This window comes from Muntiacus reevesi, chromosome 6 (genome assembly GCF_963930625.1).
Source record: "Muntiacus reevesi chromosome 6, mMunRee1.1, whole genome shotgun sequence".
Taxonomy (NCBI): Eukaryota; Metazoa; Chordata; class Mammalia; order Artiodactyla; family Cervidae; genus Muntiacus; species Muntiacus reevesi.
The window spans coordinates 41595008-41616703 of record NC_089254.1 but is presented as its reverse complement, the minus strand read 5'-3'; the positions used below and the strand labels follow the sequence as shown (position 1 = coordinate 41616703).

Sequence of the window (21696 nt, the reverse complement as noted above, 5' to 3'; positions counted from 1 at the left end):
CATGCTGTTGGTGGTGGACTTTTAAAAAATTTCACAATTAACTTTTATATTTCAGCAAAAATATACCAACATTGTTAGGGAGATCAAAGCAAAGGATCTTGAAATCCGGATACACAGGAAGAAAAAACGTGAAATTCATCGGAGGTAAAAATTACTCGAGGACTTATCTAGTTAGTTTAGAGAGGGAAACATATTTATTTCACAAGTTTCAAACATCCTTGTGTTTTCACAGACTCAGAGAGTTTGCTAAACTGTATGACACTATTCGAAATGAAAGAAACAAATTTATTAACTTACTTCACAAAGCTCACCAGAAAGTCAATGAAATAAAAGAAAGGCATAAAATGTCATTAAATGAACTGGAGATTTTAAGAAATAGTGCAGTTACTCAAGAAAGGTAAGTTTTACAGTAACTACTGTCTTCTGAGTCACTGAATGATAAAATACCCTGGGGATTATAAAGTAGAAAACAAGTCTTCAACAAAGCTGGAAAAGCCCTTGCTCACATACCTTACTTTAGAGCTGACAAGCTAAGCCTTTGAATGTGATTCCTTATGCTTCTACTTGGGAGCTGTATTTTTATTAAGTGAGGGGAAAACTAAATCTGTAACTATTCTCATTTTATTTTCATTTATTCATCTAGAAATAAAAGCAAAAATTTGACAATCTGCATTTAAAGTTAGAAGACAATCAAATGTTAATTAACCAACCTAGCATCTAATGTGCTTGTGGGAGGCAGTATAGCAGAGCTGTTAAGAGAGGTGACTTTTCTAGACTCAAATCCCAGTCCTGCCACTTACTAGTTGTGTGACCTTGGGCAAGTAATCCTAGCTCTCTGGGCCCACTTTTTTTAATCCATAGAAGTAGTCCTTTATATAGGACTTTTTGTTATTAAGTGAATTAATCCAATGGTTGTTTTTAAACTTTATTATTTACCATGTGACAAGATCTGGTGGACTCTCCCACCTGTATTTAGTCCCTGATTCATAGAATCTATACAACCTGAACTTTTTCTGGTGGCCACTATTGTCCAGTTTTCTTTTCTAAAGATATTACAAAATAGGCTCTTGTTTTGGGAGTAGTGGAAGAGAGATGGGAGTAGAGCTGGGAGGGGACTGGTATGAAAAGACAAAGCTATCATCCTAATCTGGTTCTCATCCTACATGAAAACAAATGTCATTTCCAGAGGCCATGCATTCATTTGGCATTGATTCTGATGCCATATTAAGTCAAGCACTACGTTAGGTCCAGTGGACATTGTCAGGTATAACCACCTTCACCCTCAAGATCGCAGAGTCCCCTGGGGGCAACAGACAGTAAATGAATCACTGTAGTCTCTTGCTTTGATAAAGGGGAGCAGCAAATTTTGGGGGCACAAAGGAAAGATGTTCTAATCCAGATTAGAGGAAGTTGGAGACTTGGAAAATTACAGAAATTCCAAAGAGTATGACATGATGAATATCATCATTACTATTACTATTGTCATTTCAAGGAACATACTAAGGCAAGAGCTACTTTGACAGTTTATTTCTCTGAAGTCTTCATTGTTTTTAAAGAAACTAAAGGAAATTATAATCATACCCATTTTCCCATTATTTTTAAAGAAAGCTACAAAATTCTATGCTGAAGCATGCCAACAACATTACCATCAGAGAAAGCATGCAAAACGATGTGTGCAAACTTGTAGCAAAACTTCAAGAAATGAAAGAGAAGAAAGAAGCCCAGCTAAATAACATAGACAGACTTGCCAACATGATCACAATGATTGAAGAGGAGATGGTACAGCTTCGAAAGAAATACGAAAGAGCTGTTCAGCGTCGAAATGAAAGGTGAAAACTAGGAACCTGATGTGAGAGTAAAGAACCCAGAGATCTGATTTAGAAATGTTGCCCATTTTTCTATGTAGACTTGACAGGACATTTGATACTTAGATATCATTAGCCTCTGCAAGGTGGGGAGGAGGGCTGTATGCTTTCCTTGAAAATAAGACACTTTGTCCTCATAAGAGAGACAGGCAAGAGTAGGGTTTGGGAAGCTGCTCGCTTAAAGATCACAGTCCTTTCTCAGGCTACCATTTAGGATACTATCAAATTATTTCAGAATAACTGATATAAATAAGAAGTCTTTGGATCTTATATTCACTTTGGGGACAGATTTATTAAATGATTCATCCAGTACATTTTCTCAGCAAGTAAGTATCACCTTCAAGAGGTGTTACTATTGAAGCATTACTTCTCCCAGCTATAATAATATTAATCGATTACTACTTAACAGTTTTCCCAAGTTTCTTGTGCTCTAAGAAATCTGGCATTTGAGACTATAGAACTCTCCTTTAGAATCAAATCAGGCATTTTTTTTTTTTTTCCATCAAACCTTGATTGTGTGCTGTTCTGTGTAAGGCTGTGTTCTGTGTAAGTGCTGGGCCCTGAAAGTAAAAAAGGTGATAAAGCATCGCACCTGGCTTCTGATGTCAAGAGATTAAAGAAGCTCAGGAGATGATCCAGTGAACAGTAAGTGAGACGAAAAACAGAGCTAAGATTAACCAAATATAACCCTGTGCACACATGTCTTGAGAGAGGCGAGAGAAAGAAAAAGTAATTAAAGATTGCTTTGGGATAATAGATGCCGACACTATCAGGGGAGAACTTCAGGGTCCTGATGAACACAACTTTTTCAAAGGGCTGGCAGGTGTTCTCTCTGGGAAAAGAAAGTCCTCTTATGTGGCTCCTGGCACAAATCAAACATGTAGGCAGTGTGCTCCCAGACCCTGGTCAGTTCTGTGAGGCTGGAATTAGAAAATTCTTACTTTGTTTTTTCCCCATAGTCTCCTCAAGAGGGGTCTTTCCCCTGGCATGATTTCAAAAGACAGGATTTTGCTTATGGGGAAATGTGCATCAGAAATATTTAACTGTGAAAGAGCCTAATGGGTCTGGCAAATTATAGAGAGCAGAATAGCTGCAAGAAACACATTCCCTGGCTTCCTGCCTGGGTACTTCTGGCCAAATCTCGGCTGGCGAGTCTGGCCCATGAAAAGGGTCTGCAGAAAATCAGACTCTGGGATCACATTGTTCGTGTGTGCGAAGTGACATTCTTTCCCACACCAGGAAAACCTTTGGGATGTGCAGATATACTACGGCCAGCCAACAACATAGTTGGCCTTCAGAGTCCAGATGCTAAACAACCCTCTCTGTCTAATGCCCAGAAAAATTCAAAATGTAGAGTTTAACTGGAAAGCCAACAGCGAGTATCTATTGTCTTCTGGAATTATGCAATGTTGATGTGTTATTTTGCACCCAAATCCAGAGGGAACCACAGTGACTAGTAAAACAGTGGCCTCAACATCCTCTCAGCCTTTGCCTTTTAATTTGACTGTAGTGGTGTTCAGCTGATAGAGCGGGAAGAGGAAGTGTGCATTTTTTATGAAAAAATAAATATCCAAGAGAAGATGAAACTTAATGGAGAAATTGAACTACATGTCCTGGAGGAGAAGATCCGATTCCTGAAACTGAAGATTGCTGAGAAGCAAAGGCAGATTCACGTGACCCGGAAATCACTGCCAGTCAAGAGTGCCTTGGATGCTGACTTAGCCGTGCTCCAGATTCAGGTGGGACGTGTATTCATGACACAATTCCTGGGACCAGTTGTCTTTTTTTTTTTTTCCTCCTTTGTTTGTATGTCATATAAGTTCTTTCTTGTGAATCAAGTCATGCTACTCCTGATACCTAGGAGAACTCATGAGTTACATGTCTTCTTCACAAATGCTCTTGAACGCTGCTCCAGGGTACAATCTGTGCTTCAGACATCTGAACTAGACTGTCTTTCAATCCCTGGTGAAACACTTTCTGCCTTTCCTGGAACTTAGACCCTCACAAATCTCAACTCTAGCTCAGCTTCTTCAGAGCTCAAAACTTGAGTCATCCAGGCTTTTGCTGTGTGTGCTCAGTCATGTTAGACTGTAGCTGACACCATGGACAGTAGCCCACCAGGCTCCAATGTCCACGGGATTTCCCAGGCAAGAATACTGGAGTGGGTTGCCATTTCCTTCTCCAGGGGATTTTCCTGACCCAGGGATTGAACCCACATCTTCTGCATTGGCAGGTGGATATCTTACCACTGCACCACCTGGGAGGATGATAGGCTTCCACCACCACCCACATAGTTATGTTTTTGAAGCTTGCTGGAAGATCTTGCAGACCATCTAGCTCTCTTATTTTTGATACTCTTATTCTCTAGAGCCAAGATTTTTGTTTCTTATATATTGATAATCATCTATAGACTCCTTGTTAACACCTGTAATTTCCCTGTAATTTAGTAACATGGTCTTTGATTTGGTTTTTTAAAAGTGGAATAAAGTCATAGCATTTAAACACAAAATAGCCAATACATAAAACCATTAATATAAAGCTATTTTCTTCTTATGTAATAATTATACTTTTTTTCTTAGTGAAAATAGAAGGAAAAAAAAACTAAAACAACTGAGGCTAAATTTTTTCCATTGATTCAATGTAGCAGGAACACATTTTAACCTATGTTTCTAAAAAGTCACGTTTGCTTTCAGATTTTTTGGTTATAAAATTAGGACAAGTTCCACTTATGAAGTTTTGTAAAAATGTTAAAAAGTTAAAGCAAAAATTACATCCCTAAGATATAATTACTATTAAACTTATGAAAAATTTAGATGAGTTCCTCCTGGTCTATTTCTAGGTATACAGGCAAATGATTTTCATTAGCTCATGCCATAGACACAGTTTTGGGTCATTTTTTTTTTTAATCATGTCACGGAAATTTATAGGACTATATGAAATTGGTTGATGCGTCTACTATTCCATGGCATTTGAATGTGTAATATGCTATATAGACAAAAGGATCTTTCATTTTGCACAAATATGCTAAGGTTTTGATTCCAGTGTTTCTTGAGCTATATGTTCTCCCATTCACTTCTTCAATAAGTGCAGCCCTGAGTCAGACGGATTGGCTGGAACGGCCCCCAGGCCTCCCCCAGGTCTCCCACAAACTAACTCCTGCTTCCAATCAGTGGTTCATTTGGGGGATCCCCTCCTCAGATCGCAAACACAGCGTCTGGTCCACTTCCGTGTCACACTCCTCTTTCCACCCGCGCTGACACAAGGCCATTCCTGTGAGGTCTGTGTCTGTAAACTGACTTTACTGAAGAATTGGGACACCAGTGTGAGAGGATACGTTAAAGAAATGCAAAGAAATTCAAATTGAGTATCAGGCAAGTAGAGTTCTTAGGACCACGCCACCACTGGGAACAGTCACCCAGGTGTATTGGCCCATGCAGCACCCCAGCCTAGCTTCATTTCACAGACTTGTCTTTCCATCCTTCATCCACCATCTCCCTTCCACAGCCTCACCATTCCAGATTGCCCCCCAGGGGCAATCTTAGTTAGTTCTAAGCTAAAGAACAGTTGAGTAGAAAGTTTCCCTTTAGTCTTCAGACTGCATCTAATTACTTAATTGTATACTCAGCACTAATCACTTGGGCCCTTTGAAGGATACGATGTGAAGCTTTGAACTTCAGGCAAACCCCTGCCATGGAGTGCCAGATCCCTGTCATATCCTGTTGTTTGTTATGGTGACAGTGTTTTGTGGTCTTTTTCCCTCCCCCCAATCTTCCTCTTTTTTGTATCATTTTCAGAATTCTCTTAAGGTTTGAATTTTTTGGTTCCTTGAAACAGTTTTTAATTGCCCAACAGTCTAATCCAAGGATTATCATGAGTCACATTTTCCTGCAATATTTTATTTATAATGATAGCTTCTTTTTAGGGTTCTCAGAAGTCATGTGAACTATTTTAGGACATAAGAACAGCATTTTATATAGAAAAAGAAAACAGTTTTTCTTCAAGCCCATGGGAAAATAAGATCAATCAATCACTCTGATAAGCAAGTACCATATATTTTTTCCTATTTAATTCCCTAATTAACCATGGAGACATTAAATATTATTAATAACAAATACAACAAATGCTTAATTACACATACAAGGATACTTTAACTCCATATTAAGGGCAATTAGGAAGTGTGGAGATAGAAAAAAATATTCATATCACCATTTAAAATTCTTTTTTGCTGGGAGGACAAGAATAAATTTAAAATTTTAAATTCTATCTATATCACTCTTGGACATGTTGTCAAGTACTCTAGGTGTATTATCTCTTTTAATGGGTAAATCCCATGAGTTTGGGATTTATTTTCCCATTTGACAGTTGAGGAGACGAAGGTTTAGAGAAGATAAATGATTTGCTTGAGATTATACAGATTTTCAGTAGAAAAGCTAAAAGTGATGACTCTTGGTTTTCACTGTGTTAAACATCTCTCCCTATAAAACAGTTAGGTTTAGCTGCCACTTCTCCTTGGGAATTTCTGTATTTCTTCATCTACCTCCAAAGTCTCAGGGTCAACAAATATAGTTGATACATGAAACAATATATTGGGTGTTTAACAAAAAAAATACAAATAGTTCAGGCTATTCCTCACAGACTGTGCACTGTGTTCACCTAGTAATAAGAACTTCACTCTTCTCTGGTAGGCCATCAAGCCTATTGCCAGCAAAGGGATTTAAACCGGAGTCTGGTGTGTTGCCTACCTGTGTGCTGTCTACCTTGGCCCCCGTGACAGCACGCAATAAAGAGATCAAGTGTGTATAGTCAGAGTTCTGCAGCTAAACAGTATCTCATGAATATAACACAGATGGGAAGTAAAAAAAGGACTGGTTATAAAGTCTTTTTTTTTTTTTTTTTGATGCCCCAGAAGTCACCACCTTGCTTTGTATTAATAAAGTCAATTAACAGGCATCTTCCTCATGGTACCATGAGTGAGAAGAAATACTGTCTCACCCCGAGTCGCAGCTGAAGGGTTGTTAAGAATTCCCTTCAAACTGTGCCTGGAAGGACCCTAAAGACCCTGGGCTATGTGCCTTTAAGATTTACTGAGCAAAGTTAATGTTTCTTTCTTGTTTAATAGTTTTCACAGTGTACAGACAGAATAAAAGACCTGGAGAAAAAGTTTATAAACCCCGAGGGAGAGAACAGAACACGCTTACTTCCAGGGAAAGATATGACTGAGGAAGAAATGATCAAAAAAGTGGATGCGGTAAATGTCTTTTCCTAAAATAGCATCTGTTATCCCCTTGTTGATCACCGTCACAGATTATCTGTGGTACTGTGTCATGTTATGCAGATGAATCCCTCATGATTCCAGTCACTAATGTAGTCCTTTCACTGTAACTTAGTAAGAAAATCTAAGCTTGACTTTGGATGTTGCCAAAAGAAGCAAAATTTGAGTGCTTTCAAGATACCCATCTCTGTCTCACAGCCCATAGGAGCAATTTTGGCATCTTAAATGAATTAGTCTTCCTGATGGAAGCATTGCAGAGGAATGACAATGTGGGAGCTAGATGGAGCCAAGAGGTCCATTTTTTTGCCATGGGGAGAAAGAACTCCATAGCGCATGTGAGGGGAGGGGATGGAGGAGGTTGAAGAGGGCAAGTCTGGACTTTGTCCAGTTCTAAAGACCTTCTGGAGTTATGAAGGCAAGGGGTTTTCACTGGGGGAAAGGGGGAATAGTACTCTAATTAGGAAAGATTTTGACTTGCATGACTTTTTTTCTCCCTTTGAAATTCTTTTTAACTGTAGCTGGAACTACAGCTGGCCAAAAAGGAGGAGAAGTTGCTGGAGAAGGATTTCATCTATGAACAGGTCTCCCGGCTCACAGACAGGCTCTACAGCAAGACGCAGGCCTGCAAGCAGGACACACTACTCTTAGCCAAGAAGGTCTGCCCAAGTCCCTGCCCTCTTCTGCCCTTCCTCCTCTATCACCCTCATTTTCCATAGATAGCTTCATTTCCTGAGAAAAGCCCTGGAGAGGTGAGGCTTTATAACTAGAGAAATACAAAGAATTAAAATTTTTACTGTAAAGATGACTCTTAGAGAATTGCCCAAGGTAAGTTTCAGTCTTGTTTCCCTGAATGAATTCTCATTATAATGGGAAATTCTAAGCCTTTCAATGGCAGTACACAAATTTCACTTAACAGAGTACGTACTCAGAAATAACCATCATTATCTTCACATTTCATGTGCCATGTTCAACCCTTTCTACTCCCTTGTGAAGGGGGGGGCCTCACACATCCAGGAGTTTGCGTGGGAACTGCCGAAATCCAGCAGCAGCCAGGTCCCAGCAGCCGTGTTGTTGGTCTCTTAGGTCGCGTCCGACTCTGCAGCCCCGTGGATTGTAGCCTGCTAAGCGCCTCTGTCCGCGGGATTTCCCAGGCAAGAATACTGGAGTAGGTTGCCATTTCCTTCTCCAGGGGAATTTTCCTGCCCCAGGGATTGAACCCACGCCTCCTACATTGGCAGGCAGATTCTTTACCACTGAGCCACCAGGGAAGCCCCCCAGAATGGAAGGGAACCATTAAAGGGAACAGCGGTCACACAGCACCGCGGGGCAGAGCTGCCAGCAGGCCCCACCAGTGAGGAACGGCCAGTAACGCTGAGCTTCTAATTCCCTAAGCTTAGTATACCAGGGCTTCTGATCCAAAGCTGAGGGGTCAGGCAGAGACTGGAAGCTATACCAAGAGGAGGGAGGCTTTGCACTGCCTTTGCAGCAGGACTTCACACTGTCTGGAGTCAGAGGGTCTGCTGCCTGCCTGGCCTCCCCAGCCCCTTGGAGAATCCTTCTGTGACAGCTCAGGGTTTTATTCAGTCAGCAACAGTTACTCGAGCTGCTGTGTGCAAAAGGGGAAAGACCCAATGTCCACACATTGCAAAAGGGAGGAAACCGTTAAGAAGATAACACAGATAACAGCAACACCATGCCCCCCACTGCGGGCTCCTGAGGGCAGTGGTTCTTTATTATTCTTAGTTTTCCGGATGCCTCACATCCTCTAGAAACACATTTATTGGATAACTTGACAGTATTGTTTGAGAAACAGTTCTGGCACACTATATTATTGTAAATCTGAAGCCTTCTTGGCCACTTTTATTTGATTTTTCCTCTTCCGCTCTAATCACTTCCACTAATGGACTGCAGCACTTGTGCAAATCTCAGCTTTACCTCATAAAATAAGAAACCTTTAAGAAACTTTTTTAAGCTCATAAACTTAGCCTGAATTAGCATATCTGGAGTTTCTTTAAATGTTGCCTTCTTTTCTTTTGGAAAATGAATTTCCCTTTCTGTGGGGGAAGTTGGTTTTGCTTAGGGTTGGCTTGTCAAAGCTGATGGCAGTCTCTCCAGTGGTCAACTGGAAAGCCAGAGTAACACAAATTGGAGCTGTCGAGACCATACACGTGGTCAGGAAGGTTCCAGCAGAACTAAGTCCTGTCCTCATGATTTATCTCCCCTTTCCTTTCCCCACCTTCCATGCTCTCTACCTGGCTTTCATCCCCCTCCATTTAAAATAACCTCTTCATAGTAGGCAGAGTTGGAAGATAAGACATTCAGATCCCAGATTTGTGATTTACCAACACTAGCAAGTGATCTTGAGAAATATACATAATCTTAAAACTCACGTTTACTGATCTGTGAAATGGGTGTAATATCAGCTAGCGTGGTGGCAAGCATCACACAGTCGAGCAGAAATGGCCAGGCCCCTTGCAGGTACTTAGCAAGGTTGCATAGCTCATCTCTCATCTCTCCTGGAGAGCTCATGGCTCCTCTTACAAGTTTCCCAAATGAACATAAAATGGGAAATTTCAGCAAAGACTTAGAGAACCCAGAATAACACCATCCTTTTTTTTTTTATGGAGAAGAGAGGTTGGTTACTTATACACACACTCAAGTGTGCAATGGCTGATTAATAAATGACATTTAAAAGAGATAATGACTCATTATTGAAGCTTTGAATGCCTATCACTTTTATTCAAATTATGCTTCCTGAAAATTAGCACAGCATAGAAGAGTTATAAAAATTTATATTCCCAGACTTCCCTGATGTAGAGCGGTTAAGAATCTGCCTGCCACTATAAGGGACACGGGTTCAGTCTCTGGTCTGGGAAGATTCTACATTCCATGAGGCAACTAAGCCTGTGTGCCACAACTACTGAAGCCTGCTTGCCCTTGTTCCACAACAGAGAAAACCCCACAATGAGAAGCCCAGGCAACACAACTAGAGAGTAGCCCCCAGTCACTGCAACTAAAGAACGCCTGCGTGCAGCAACGAAGATCCAGTGCAACCAGAAAAAAAAAAAAGATTATATTCCCTATTCCATTAAAGAGATAACGTTTGCACATAATAATTGGTCATTATATTTTCAGAGGAAAGTTAAATCACCAGCAGCAACGTTTCTGTAAGCAAATGTACTGATAAACCAGTATATACTCTAGGGAAGAAAGTGTTTTGAGGTAGGGTATAGTTTTTGGAAGCTCATATTTGTGTCTCAAATTGCCTTGGTTCAAAGGACTGAGCAATTAAAACAGACTAAGAATGTATTCATTCCTTCATTCAACAAACATTCAGTTTTAATTTTGCCTCCTATATTCTAAGCACTGGGAACATTATGAGTAAAACAAACAGTCCTTGTCCCCATGAAGAATACGTTCCTGTGGGATGACAGGCTATAACCAAATACATTTATACTATGATGTCAGTAGTGAAAAGATATGAAGAAATACTAAGGCAAAATAATACAACAGTGAGCATTGGTGGGTGGGAGGAGTCGTCTCTTACTGCCCCACCAGGGCTACAGCCACACTGAAAGGCCGTGCAGTGGGCCAGAAAGCTTATAGGAACCACCAATTCCAACTTTTACTTCTTTTCTGTCCTTTAAAATCAAATTTTCCACTTAGTCTTATCTTTTAATTCTTTGATTCTTTAATTCAAAAATAAATAGCTTATAGGAAAAGGTAAGCACATGCGCATTAACACACACAACTGGGAATATTGCGTTTCAAATTACTGTCCAGATGGTCCAGTTCAACTCATGCTTGCTTATGACCTCATAATGATGCATCCTTGGAACTATGATCAATAAAACATACATGTTGAAGGGTAATAGCTTCTATTAAAAATCACCACAGATGCTGATTATCTTATTTAAGTCAGTGTATTAGTAACTAATACAGTTCCATTCTATCAGATTCTCCCCCCTGGATAAGTAGCAAACTAGTAAGAAGGCAAAATCAGGTCAAAACTTAGACATCAAGAATATCCTTTCCCTTGTTCTTACCACCTCTTAAATATGAAGACACTAAACTATTCCCCTCAATTCTACCCACCTGTAAATCCATTGACTAGATGAACAGATCTCTTTCTTTTCCCTCCTCCTTGTCCTTATTTCACAGCCAGAGTGTTGGGCTGAATCTCTGAGCTGTCCTCCAGTGATTAGTCTCTGTGAATTCCCATTTAACCGCTCCCTTCTTCAGGCAAAAATGCCACCCACTATCCCAGCCAGCCAGTAGCCTGTCTTCATGGAGTGTATACATAGGCTAAGCCTTGGACTTTTTAATCCTAGATGAATGGCTACCAGAAAAAGATCAAAGATGCTACTGAAAAAATGATGGCTCTTGTTGCTGAGCTGTCCATGAAACAAGCTATGGCCATTGAACTCCAAAAGGAAGTCAAGGAGAAGGAACAGTTCATCTTCACTTGCAATTCCAGGATGGAAAAGGGTCTGCCCCTCAATAAAGACATCGAGAGAGAATGGTTGAAAGTACTTCGAGATGAAGAAATGTATGCCTTGGCCATTGCTGAAAAGTCTCGGGTAAGCTATGGCTTCTGTATTTTCTACATTGCATTTGTAAAGTGTGCCAGGAAGGGCTGTTTCAGGGGTCGTCAATCCTCCCAAAATACATGAAATTTTTCTACTCCACCGTACACAGAGTCCTAACAATTCGTTAGAGAGAAGCTTTGCTTTTTTAAGCTATTATGTAGGTAATCAAGTGCAACAGTGTAAAGCATCAGAATATTCCCTGGAGAACACTTGGCAAGCACCAAGTCCCATGCCAGGGCCTCCCACTGGCATGGCAGTGACCATGCTGGCATTGGTTTTACCTTAGATCTCTAGTCTCTGTCTTTGCAGCCCTGCTCAGACCATACCTTACTCTTCGATGCCCATCTGCTGCTGCGGCCACCAGCAGATGAGGCCTCAAGCATATGCTCATCACAAGTTTCTGCAGACTCTGCATTTGGTGCAGAAGCGATGACTCCAGCGCCACCCTTCTTCTCCCACCAATGACCTAACTCTATCACTGACTCCACCTAGGAGCTCTATGTCCAGCTCTTCTTCCTACTCCCATGACCTTTCAATTATCTGAGAGTGGAATTAGGCATCTCTTCTTGACTATGGGGCAGACATCCCCAGAAGATCACTGTTCACTCTCTAAGCTGAGAAAAAAAGTGTATTCCAAACACATACTGAGAATTCTTGAAAATGGGTCTGACTTATCATTCTTACACTCACTGCCTAGGACTGTATTTTTGAAGGCATTCAGACTTTTACCTGTGGTGTCCCAGCTGTCATTTACCTGTCTCCATTTTTTCCCCCAAGTTCTTTTTAATGCTATAAGAAATTCCTGTTTTCCAGAAACACAGGCAGAATCTTGAGGCTCAAAGCAAGCTGCTGACCTCTTCTCTCCTCTGCTTCTATTTTACTCCTTATCTCTTCCTTTGTACCGTTTGCTCACCAGTGACCTACCAAAGGAAATAGATTATCCTGCCTTTGTCACAGAGACGGAAATAACTAGTGCTTACGACTGAGCACCTTCACTTTCACTTTTCACTTTCATGCACTGGAGAAGGAAATAGCAACCCACTCCAGTGTTCTTGCCTGGAGAATCCCAGGGCCGGCAGAGCCTGGTGGGCTGCCGCCTATGGGGTCGCACAGAGTCGGACACGACTGAAGTGACCTAGCAGCAGCAGCAGCAACATAAGATACTGAGTTTGGAATGTGGTGACTTTAGGCTCTATCAACCAGTTTGTGGTCAACCCTAAACCCCGGGAACAAGGTGATGCTTGAGCCACATGGGTCACTCTAGTGAGAGGAAATGTGTGTGGGGATGTGTGTGGGTTTGGTGACTCTACCCTCACACCCTTTTGTCCCTTGGAACGTTGGCCAGCATAGCCAAGGGGTGCTCAGACCCAGCTGTGTCTGATGGGCCCTGGGGATGAAGTGACTTAACCACTGTTTTCAAAAACTGAAAAGGATAAATCATTCTTTGCAGGAGTTCTTGGAAGCTGAAACTCGCCAGCTGCCCAATGGTGTTTACACAACTGCGGAGCAGCGTCCAAATGCCTACATCCCAGAGGCAGAGGCCACTCTTCCTCTGCCAAAGCCGTATGGCGCTCTGGCTCCTTTCAAACCCAGTGAACCTGGGGCCAACATAAGACACATAAGGAAACCTGTTATTAAGCCGATTGAAATCTGAACATGTGAACCAACCCAGGCTTCTGAAGGAGATATTTCAACCAGGCTCTTCATATCCACAGTTGGAAAATGTCAGCAAATAGCCCTAAATTACAAACAAATACAGTTTCCACAATTACCCAACAGACAACAACATATACTTCCTTCCTTTCACACTCATCGATTTTTCACTCCATCTCTTGATTACATTTCAGAAATATATAGTAGTCTGAGTGCTATAAAAATGCAATAAAAATAAATACCTTTTCAACAAAGTACAGAAATTGGCAGTGGTCTTTATTACAGAAAGAAAAGGAGGTCCTGCTCAATATACTCACTTTAAAGAGAAAGAAAAAATGGTTTAAAAGAAGAACATCCCAAGTATCACAGGTGCATAACTCACTTTGTTAAGTAAATAGCTGTATTGGAAGTTGATGTTGGTAAATTTAAACTGAGTGAAAAGCAGTAAAGGACCTTGTCTTTTTTAAAGTGACATTATAAATGATTCTGTTTACAAATAAAGAATCCTTTTGTGCAAAAACAATCATGCCCTATTTTACCTTTCTTATAAACTAGATTTTCCACAATATTATAGGCAAATATACTTGTTATTACTTTCTTTTGATGCCAGATCTTTCAAAATTTCAATGAAAATATTTATAACTCTGCATGTGAAAGAGTTGAAAATGAGGCCAGTTTCACTTATTTCATTACTCTATATTGTATTGCATCCAAATATACTTTCATGATTCTGTTTACTTTCTCATATAAAAGTACACAAGTAGATTTGAAGCCTGTGGCTTTTCCACTCATTAATATGCTCAAACTACTGTAATTTCAAATTGATATCAGTTACAGATTTAATTTCTCTACTCTGGGAGTGAGAAGTATCACATTCGTTTGTTTTGCTAAATCAAACAAAATCTGTGCCAAGCCCCCACCTGATAGACTGGATCTATAGACTGAATCTCCTCCTCAATCTAGGAGTCCTGAATCCGCCCGACTGCTTTGTGAAATCATTAAAAAGCAATTCCTTAGAAGTGCCTATAAGTGATGCTGAATAAGCTGTGGTTAATGCCAGAAAATACTGCATACTTAACACACAGCTGCTGTCGTGTAGGATCAGTAATTAGAGATTCAAAAAACAAACACATAGGAGGTATAACAATATCGAAAGGAAAAATAATTTTTAAAAATCAGAAAGGTTTGAATGCTTAAATATTACAACAATGCTACAGGTCTAGAGAGTGAGATACCACTCTGCATTGGAATGGCCAGGGATCAATCACTCAGATGCAACTTTTTATCTGGCCCTTAAGCATAAATAAGATTTTAATAAGTGGAGGGGAATTCTAGGTGGGGGAAATAACCTGAGCAAGACTTGGAAGTAAGAAGACAAAAGCCGTGCTCCAGGCCCAGTGAGCCAGCGTGGTGTGAAGGGAACACTAGTACCAGGGAAGTGTATGAGGCCAGGATATGGGAGATCTTGAACATCAAGGAGTTTGGAATTTATCCTGTAATAAATGCCAAGTACTTGAAGGATTATGAGGAAAGTGGCAACAGGATCAAACTAGTGTTTATCTCAAATATGCGTCAGATGAATTAGACTTCAGAAAGCAACAGAAACAACCCTGGTGAGAAAAGGAAAGCGTAGGGAATGAAAAATAGTGACCTTATCAGGAGGAAAAATCAGCACCGCCTTGCTGATATGGCTCCAAGATTTTGAGCCTCAGTGACCATGAAATATTTAACCAAAACGGGAAATTCTGTAAGGATAATTTCTAGAATACAATGATGATTTTAGAAAAGCTGAATTGTTACACCAGCTAGTGATGTTTGTAATCATTAAAATTTTGCAAGTTCATGTGCTCGCTTCGGCAGCACATATACTAAAATTTTACAAGTTCACTGAGGGAAACGGTGTAAAGAGACAAAAGTAAAGGGTCATGGGCTTCCTTATAATTACAGGAAGCAACTATATTATGGTCAGAATGTCACTGTAGAAGAGAAAGGGATAAAAAAGAAAAACTCATTAGGCTTCATGGGGTTGGGGGAACATGTTCCTGGACTCATGACTCTTGATAGGAATGAAAAGGCAAAATTCAAAGAACAAAGGAATCAGGCTAAAACTTTCAGTGTTTTTTTTAAATGATAAGGTATTGCTAAATCAAAGTTTTATAAATATAAAAAAACACTTTACAATATTAAATACAGTTTCATCTGAACCTTCACAAAGACAAATTCTAATCTATGTATGTACAAATTTTTGTATTCTACAAATTATTCTGTACTGGAATTAATAGATCTTACTTTGTTTAAATTTAGTTTTTTAAAAAAGTATCCTCTTTCCAATAGAGCTTTTCTGCAACTTTTAATTTTTCTGCTTGTCACATACTCATTTCAATGACACATCTAATTTTTGTTTTTCTAAGCACTGTTCCTACATTTTTGAAGCATATTTTATTTCAAAGTATAACAGTAGCTGACTTTTGGCCTATGAGAGTACTAGGAGGATCAATCACTTGGAAGAATTTACACTATGGCATACCTCCTTGGGCAGGCTGTCATTTCTCTACACTTGACTGTTCATCTGTTGTTCAAAATGGGATGAAACACGGTGGTTTAGTTCTAGCTGAAAAAAGTATCAAACTGACCTTCAGATGGCTCAACAAGACTTTGGTTACCAATCTAAAATATTGCTAAAGAATTCCTAATGAGAATGGAGCTAATAAGCAAGATTAAAATGTTGGAAGCAGATCTAACTGTATTTTCTCTTTATAATCCTAAAAGCATTGCGGTGTGTTTCAGAGCTGCTTCCTCTACAAATTTTGCATCCACATTGTCATGTCCTTCAAAAGCATATAGAGCTGAAAGGAAAAACAGAGAAAAGAGTTACTATGAGGTCACAGAACATTTATAATATTGTGCCTACAACTCACTGAAATCATAGTTATTTTATATCCTAGTAAAACATATTATTCTGAGAATGTGTTGTTAAAATTTATTAATCTTCAGCACCAAGAAAGGCCATTCACACGACCCAAATGGGTTATAACTCTTAATTTTTTTTAAAACCTGAAAGGTGGTTATTCTCTTGGTAATTTAGGTAGTAAACTGTATATTGCTAATTAAAACCAAATGCAATAAGATCCTACTTACCAGTAAGGGACATTTTGGCAAGAAAAGGGTACACAGAAGTAAACAGAGACTGATGGATGTATCAAGGGAAAACAGGCAAATTCTGAGAAACAGAGGAGTGACTTACCTGGATTGGAGGACTCGATGTCTGTCAGGATGTGAATGAAGTAGTTCAGAGGCAGAAATTCTACACTGAATGATGACTTGTCCATTACAGAACTCCAGGGCTAAAAGGGAAATGGCTGTGAAGGCAGCTGATTCTCCAAAAAAGCACAAACTTAAAGTGGTAAGAACTATAAATTACTGTCCATACTTCAGCACCAAGAAAGGCCATTCATAAAATGGACAAAGAAGCTCCAAAAAAACATAAAGCAGGGCCCTGCTCCACACAGACTCACCTGTTTGTTGTAGTTCTGAAGCAGTCGCTTTACATGGTTCCGGGAAATAATATTAGAACTGACAGGATGATCCCAAAGCCGACAGATCTTCTGACCTGTAAGCTATTTTTGCAAATTAAAAAAATATGTAGAGGAGGATTTTTAGGGCAGTGAAAATACTCTGTATGATACTACAATGAGAGATATATCTCCTTATACATTTGTCCAAACTCACAGAATGACCAACACCAAGCATGAACCCTAATGTTATCTATGGACTTCAATGATTATGATGTGTCAGTGTAGGTTCATCCATTGTAAAAGATGGACCATTCTCATGGGGGCTGTTGATAATGGAGGAGGTCATGCATGTGTGGTGACAGGGGGCGTGCAGGAAATCTCTGTACCTTCCACAATAAAAAAAATTTAAGTTAGTAATAAAAAATAAAAATATGGAAAAATATAGAGAGGAGCCTATAGCTCACAGCAATAAGTAAATTTACCTTATATCTACCCATAATTTTACAAGCTGTATTCCAGCTAGTTAGTCTAAAAGATGTCATCTTTATGGTTAATGACCTTGGAGAAAGGCCATTTCCTATGAGGTATGCTTCTGAATTTTGAATAAATACTCCCTTAAATGCAACTCTGTGGAAAGCAATTTGTGCACTGATGTTGCCAAACTTTTTTTTTGAAATGGAGCTCATCTGTTACTCTTCAAAACTGAGTATGTGCATGCCAACCCTAAGTGATATTTTGATATGAAGCTAAAGGTTGTAGGCATGTACTCTGCCAATGTCTTGCCGAAAATTTTCAATTCCCTGAGAGTATAAAGGGAAAAAAAAAACATGTTCAGAAACCAAACTAAATGTTCAGAGATATTCCCCAGAGAGATCTAGCCATGGAAAATATGCTTTGTTTTCTATTCTTGCTTTTGCTTCGGTAAGCCTGTGAAGGTAAGAAGATGTTACAAAGCAAGATGCTTAGGTCCCGAAAGGCATCAGACACCCCTTGGTGAGAGGATCATGCTAGAGATACGAGTGTTCAAGGTATGTAAACAGCACAGAGCTGGCCAAGGCTCTCAGGGCCAGGAAGTCCACAGAGTCAGAGGCTCTGAAGACCTTGCAGTGGGATTTCTTAATTTCACAGCATTTCTGACTCAGAGAGCTAATATCCTCCACAAAAACAAGGAGAGCCTGTTTAACCCTTTCGACCATGTTTCTCATCTTTCCTTCAACCTGGGAATGTTTTCCTGCCATGGCAGGGACAACAGTGGGAGGAAATGCAGTTCCAGAACCTTCTGACCTCACCTGTATTTAAATTTCTTATCAGTTTAAATGCCAAAAGCATGTGTTTCCCCTCTGCCTCCCCTTGGACTCACAAATGTAAATATTACTGTGGTTTCCTAAGAGGAGAAAATGGTTAAACGTTCTAGGTGGTCTGTGCCAAGAAGCACACACACAGCCAGAGGGGCAAGTACTCGGTAGCCCCAGCGGGGGCAGCAGACAGAGGGTGGGGATGGATGGGATTTCTTGGAAAAGGCTGAAGCGTGAAACAATTCAATTGACTTCAACCCAAAGCAAGTAAATGCTCTTTTTGCAAGAAAAAATTGAAGAAGGTACATGCCGAGGCTTAGAAAATAAAGTATACTTCAGGTTTACCGGAGGAAGCCGCATAATGATGCTGAATTTTAGTTTTTCATTTTTCTCTGTATTGTCCAGATCTACGAGAAAGTTAGAAATTGGCAAACAAAATAAAACAAAACAAAAGGAAAAAAACACACAGAAATCTCTGTTTTAATATCTGAGCAAGCTAATACTTCAGTGCTTCACCCTGATAACACATGTCCCAACCTTGTTTTCCAAGATAAGCCTAACAACGCTATGAAAACATTAGTTTGTGTCTCTATGAATAGAAAAGGGATTTCTTAATGAAGCCACTGCTACATATCATGGAACAGGGTTCTGAAACAGGCTGCCAGTCACAAAAGCAATTTGCTAACTTAAAACAGAATGCACCTTGAGGAATGGCAAATACTTCAATATATATTAACAAAACTCATCTATAAAATACCACAGTCAAATAAATTAATAGTCATTATACTATAGACCTTTTCTCAAGTTCAAATTCCCATAGGTACTGTATCTCTCAGTTTTCCTTGCATTCCAAGTCTTAATTTGAGAGGACAGAGTTAATTGGCTGAAAGCAAGTCATTTTATGAGATTTTTCTTGAGAAACAAGCCTTCAGTCTCCTATCCTCAAGTACTCTCATGTACGGAAAAGGAGTCTAATAGTTGTATGTGGATTGAGAAGTCCTTGAAGGGCTACAGGCCCGAGGATGGTTACGGGAAACAAACTATACCCAGTAGGCCCAGCTGTGGAATCATGGAGCCCACCTTCAGCTATAGACTGAAGGCAGAACATTAAACTGTGTGTGGGCCCTTCTGAGTGTGGCAGGACCTGGAGTGACCACATAGTCGCCCACCCACAAAGGCAGCCCTGGGGGTGCTGGGGCTGGGATGAGGCAAACTCAGAGGCCTTACCTTTCATGAGCCTTGTGACAGCTGCTTCTGTGAGAAGTAACACTCCGTGATCAATGTAGTGCAACAGGTTATGCAAAGGCAGACAGCGGACGCCAAGGATCATGTGCAGAGTGTGAAAACCTGGGAAGAGAGGTCCAGGGTGATAAACACAGTCAGTCAGCATCTCCAGCTTCCCAGAGGAAATGAATCTGGTGATGGCAATAAAGCACTCAGCTCCCCGCTTGATGCCTAGAGTCAAATAAATGCTTCTTGAAGACCCTTGAAGATAAGGTCCAAGGTTCCTTCTTTGTATTATCACAACTAAGTATGGTATGTAGTAAGTTTCCCATAAACATGTATTCCCCCCACCTTGTACATCTTCCTAGGCCAAAGAGAAGAAGAGTGCATAAAAATGGACTTTTTTTTACAGTCCTTTTATATAGTTTTTTAATACTTTTAATAGGTCTATAATTCTATGATAAAATTGCAAAATAGAAAAATTAACAGAAGAACTTCAAACTCCACATACCCAGGCTAAAGGCTGATGGCCAGGGACCATTTTGTTCAAGGAGAAAATATTTGGACCAGAAGGGAACACTTTTTATGACTAATCTTTGGGTATTCCCTGGAGAAAGAGTTTTGGGGTCTACTTGAACTAAATCATAGAAAAGAAAAATTAAAATGATATGGTCAGATAGCAAATCTATAGGAATTCAGTAAAAAGGCACTCTCAAATCTAAGTCTCATGGGCAGGACTACCCTAGTTCTCACAAAGCTAGAGCTGTAAGCCCACTATTAACACTAACCCAGACACACACACCCATGGGAGAAGAAGATATCAGACTGAACAGAGAACCAGAAAAGCCCTCTTGGATGTCAGGTGAGAGGTGCTTTGAAGGGTTGATGCCATTCCTGAGAGTGAAAATGATGTGAGAGAATGTACAGACTAGAGAAGCAGCAAAAGCCACGTGGGTCTGAGTAAACAGAGGCCAGAATCGTGCTGTGCTGCTTACTAGGTACAGGGAACTAGCTTTTCTGGTCTCTGCATCCCTCAAGGAGAATCACCAGCACCTTTCCCCCAGGGCTGCTGTGAGAACTTGAGCTAGGTCTGTGAAGAGCCTGGCACATGGTACAACACGGTGACTAATACCAGACATGTCCTGAGATCTTTCATCTATGCACAGGCTCACCTGCCTCTCATATAACACCATGGGGTGGGTACAACTCAATCCTTTTCTTATAAATTGGGAAACCAAGATTCACAGGAGCTAAGAAACCTTTCCAGGATCATACAGATAGGAAGTGGCAGAGCTGACATTTGAACCCAGGCTGTAGCATCTTAGTCTAGGCTTTTAACCATGTTATCTTGCTTCAATAACTGGTATTAATGGAATAATATGAACAGAGGCTCAAAGGTGAGAAAGCGTGTGGCACATTCCGGAAAGAGTAAGCAATCCACTTGGGTTAGAACAGGTGTGTAAGAGGAATGGTGGGAGGTAAGGCTGGGAAGGTTAATTTACTCAACAAACAGGCAAAGGCAGTGATGAGAACAGGCATGACTGCTGCTCCACTTTCCAGTCTAAGGGGAAGACTGACAATAAAATAATCACAAAATAAATATACACTTTTTTAATGACCATTTCTACAAAGAAAAAGTAAAGGGTGCTCGGAATGTAGGTGTTAGGGTTTGAATGCTGAGTGTCAGCAAGGAATCTATCATTTAGGAAACTCTGGAGAAGGCAATGACACCCCACTCCAGTACTCTTGCCTGGAAAATCCCATGGACGAAGGAGCCTGGTAGGCTGCAGTCCATGGGGTCTCGAAGAGTCAGACATGACTGAGTGACTTCACTTTCATTTTTCACTTTTATGCATTGGAGAAGGAAATGGCAACCCACTCCAGTGTTCTTGCCTGGAGAATCCAGGGATGGGGTTGCACAGAATCAGACACAACTGAAGTGACTTAGCAGGGGAGGCACTGGAAGCTTTTGAGCAGGATGGTTGGAGGTTCTGAATTTTACTTTCGAAATATTAACATAACAACAGGCAAAGAATGGGCTTCCCTGATGGCTCAGCAGGTAAAGAATCTGCCTGCAGTGAAGGAGACACAGAAGATGCAGGTTCGATCCCTGGGTCAGGAAGATCCCCTGGAGAAGGAAATGTCAACCCACTCCAGTATTCTTGTTTGGGAAATTCCATGGACAGAGGAGCCTGGTGGACCACAGTCCATGGGGTCACAAAGAGTCGGACAAAACTGGGAGACTAAGCACACTCTCTGCAGGCAAAGAATGGACAGGAGTGA

The 21696-nt window shown here is 40.4% G+C and overlaps 2 protein-coding genes across 7 annotated transcripts in view; one reads left to right on the top strand and one right to left on the bottom strand.

Moving 5' to 3' along the window:
• The window catches only part of CCDC146 (coiled-coil domain containing 146), a 110408-nt gene extending 96910 nt beyond the window's left edge, over nt 1–13498 (top strand). Inside the window, exons 11-18 of the mRNA XM_065938562.1 lie at nt 56–144; nt 233–397; nt 1605–1829; nt 3376–3604; nt 6985–7113; nt 7656–7793; nt 11469–11717; nt 13177–13498. Of these exons, the coding sequence (XP_065794634.1) occupies nt 56–144; nt 233–397; nt 1605–1829; nt 3376–3604; nt 6985–7113; nt 7656–7793; nt 11469–11717; nt 13177–13380 (1428 nt within the window). The 3' untranslated portion in view covers nt 13381–13498. The remainder of the gene's footprint in view (nt 1–55; nt 145–232; nt 398–1604; nt 1830–3375; nt 3605–6984; nt 7114–7655; nt 7794–11468; nt 11718–13176) is intronic.
• Nucleotides 13499–13634: 136 nt separating this feature from the next.
• The window catches only part of GSAP (gamma-secretase activating protein), an 89901-nt gene continuing 81839 nt past the window's right edge, over nt 13635–21696 (bottom strand). For all 6 annotated transcript variants that reach the window (XM_065938564.1, XM_065938569.1, XM_065938566.1 and 3 more), the window contains 5 exons: nt 19417–19536; nt 18535–18596; nt 16895–16996; nt 16624–16723; nt 13635–16225 (listed from right to left, as the gene is read on the bottom strand). In XM_065938564.1, the coding sequence (XP_065794636.1) occupies nt 16134–16225; nt 16624–16723; nt 16895–16996; nt 18535–18596; nt 19417–19536 (476 nt within the window). In that variant the 3' untranslated portion in view covers nt 13635–16133. The remainder of the gene's footprint in view (nt 16226–16623; nt 16724–16894; nt 16997–18534; nt 18597–19416; nt 19537–21696) is intronic.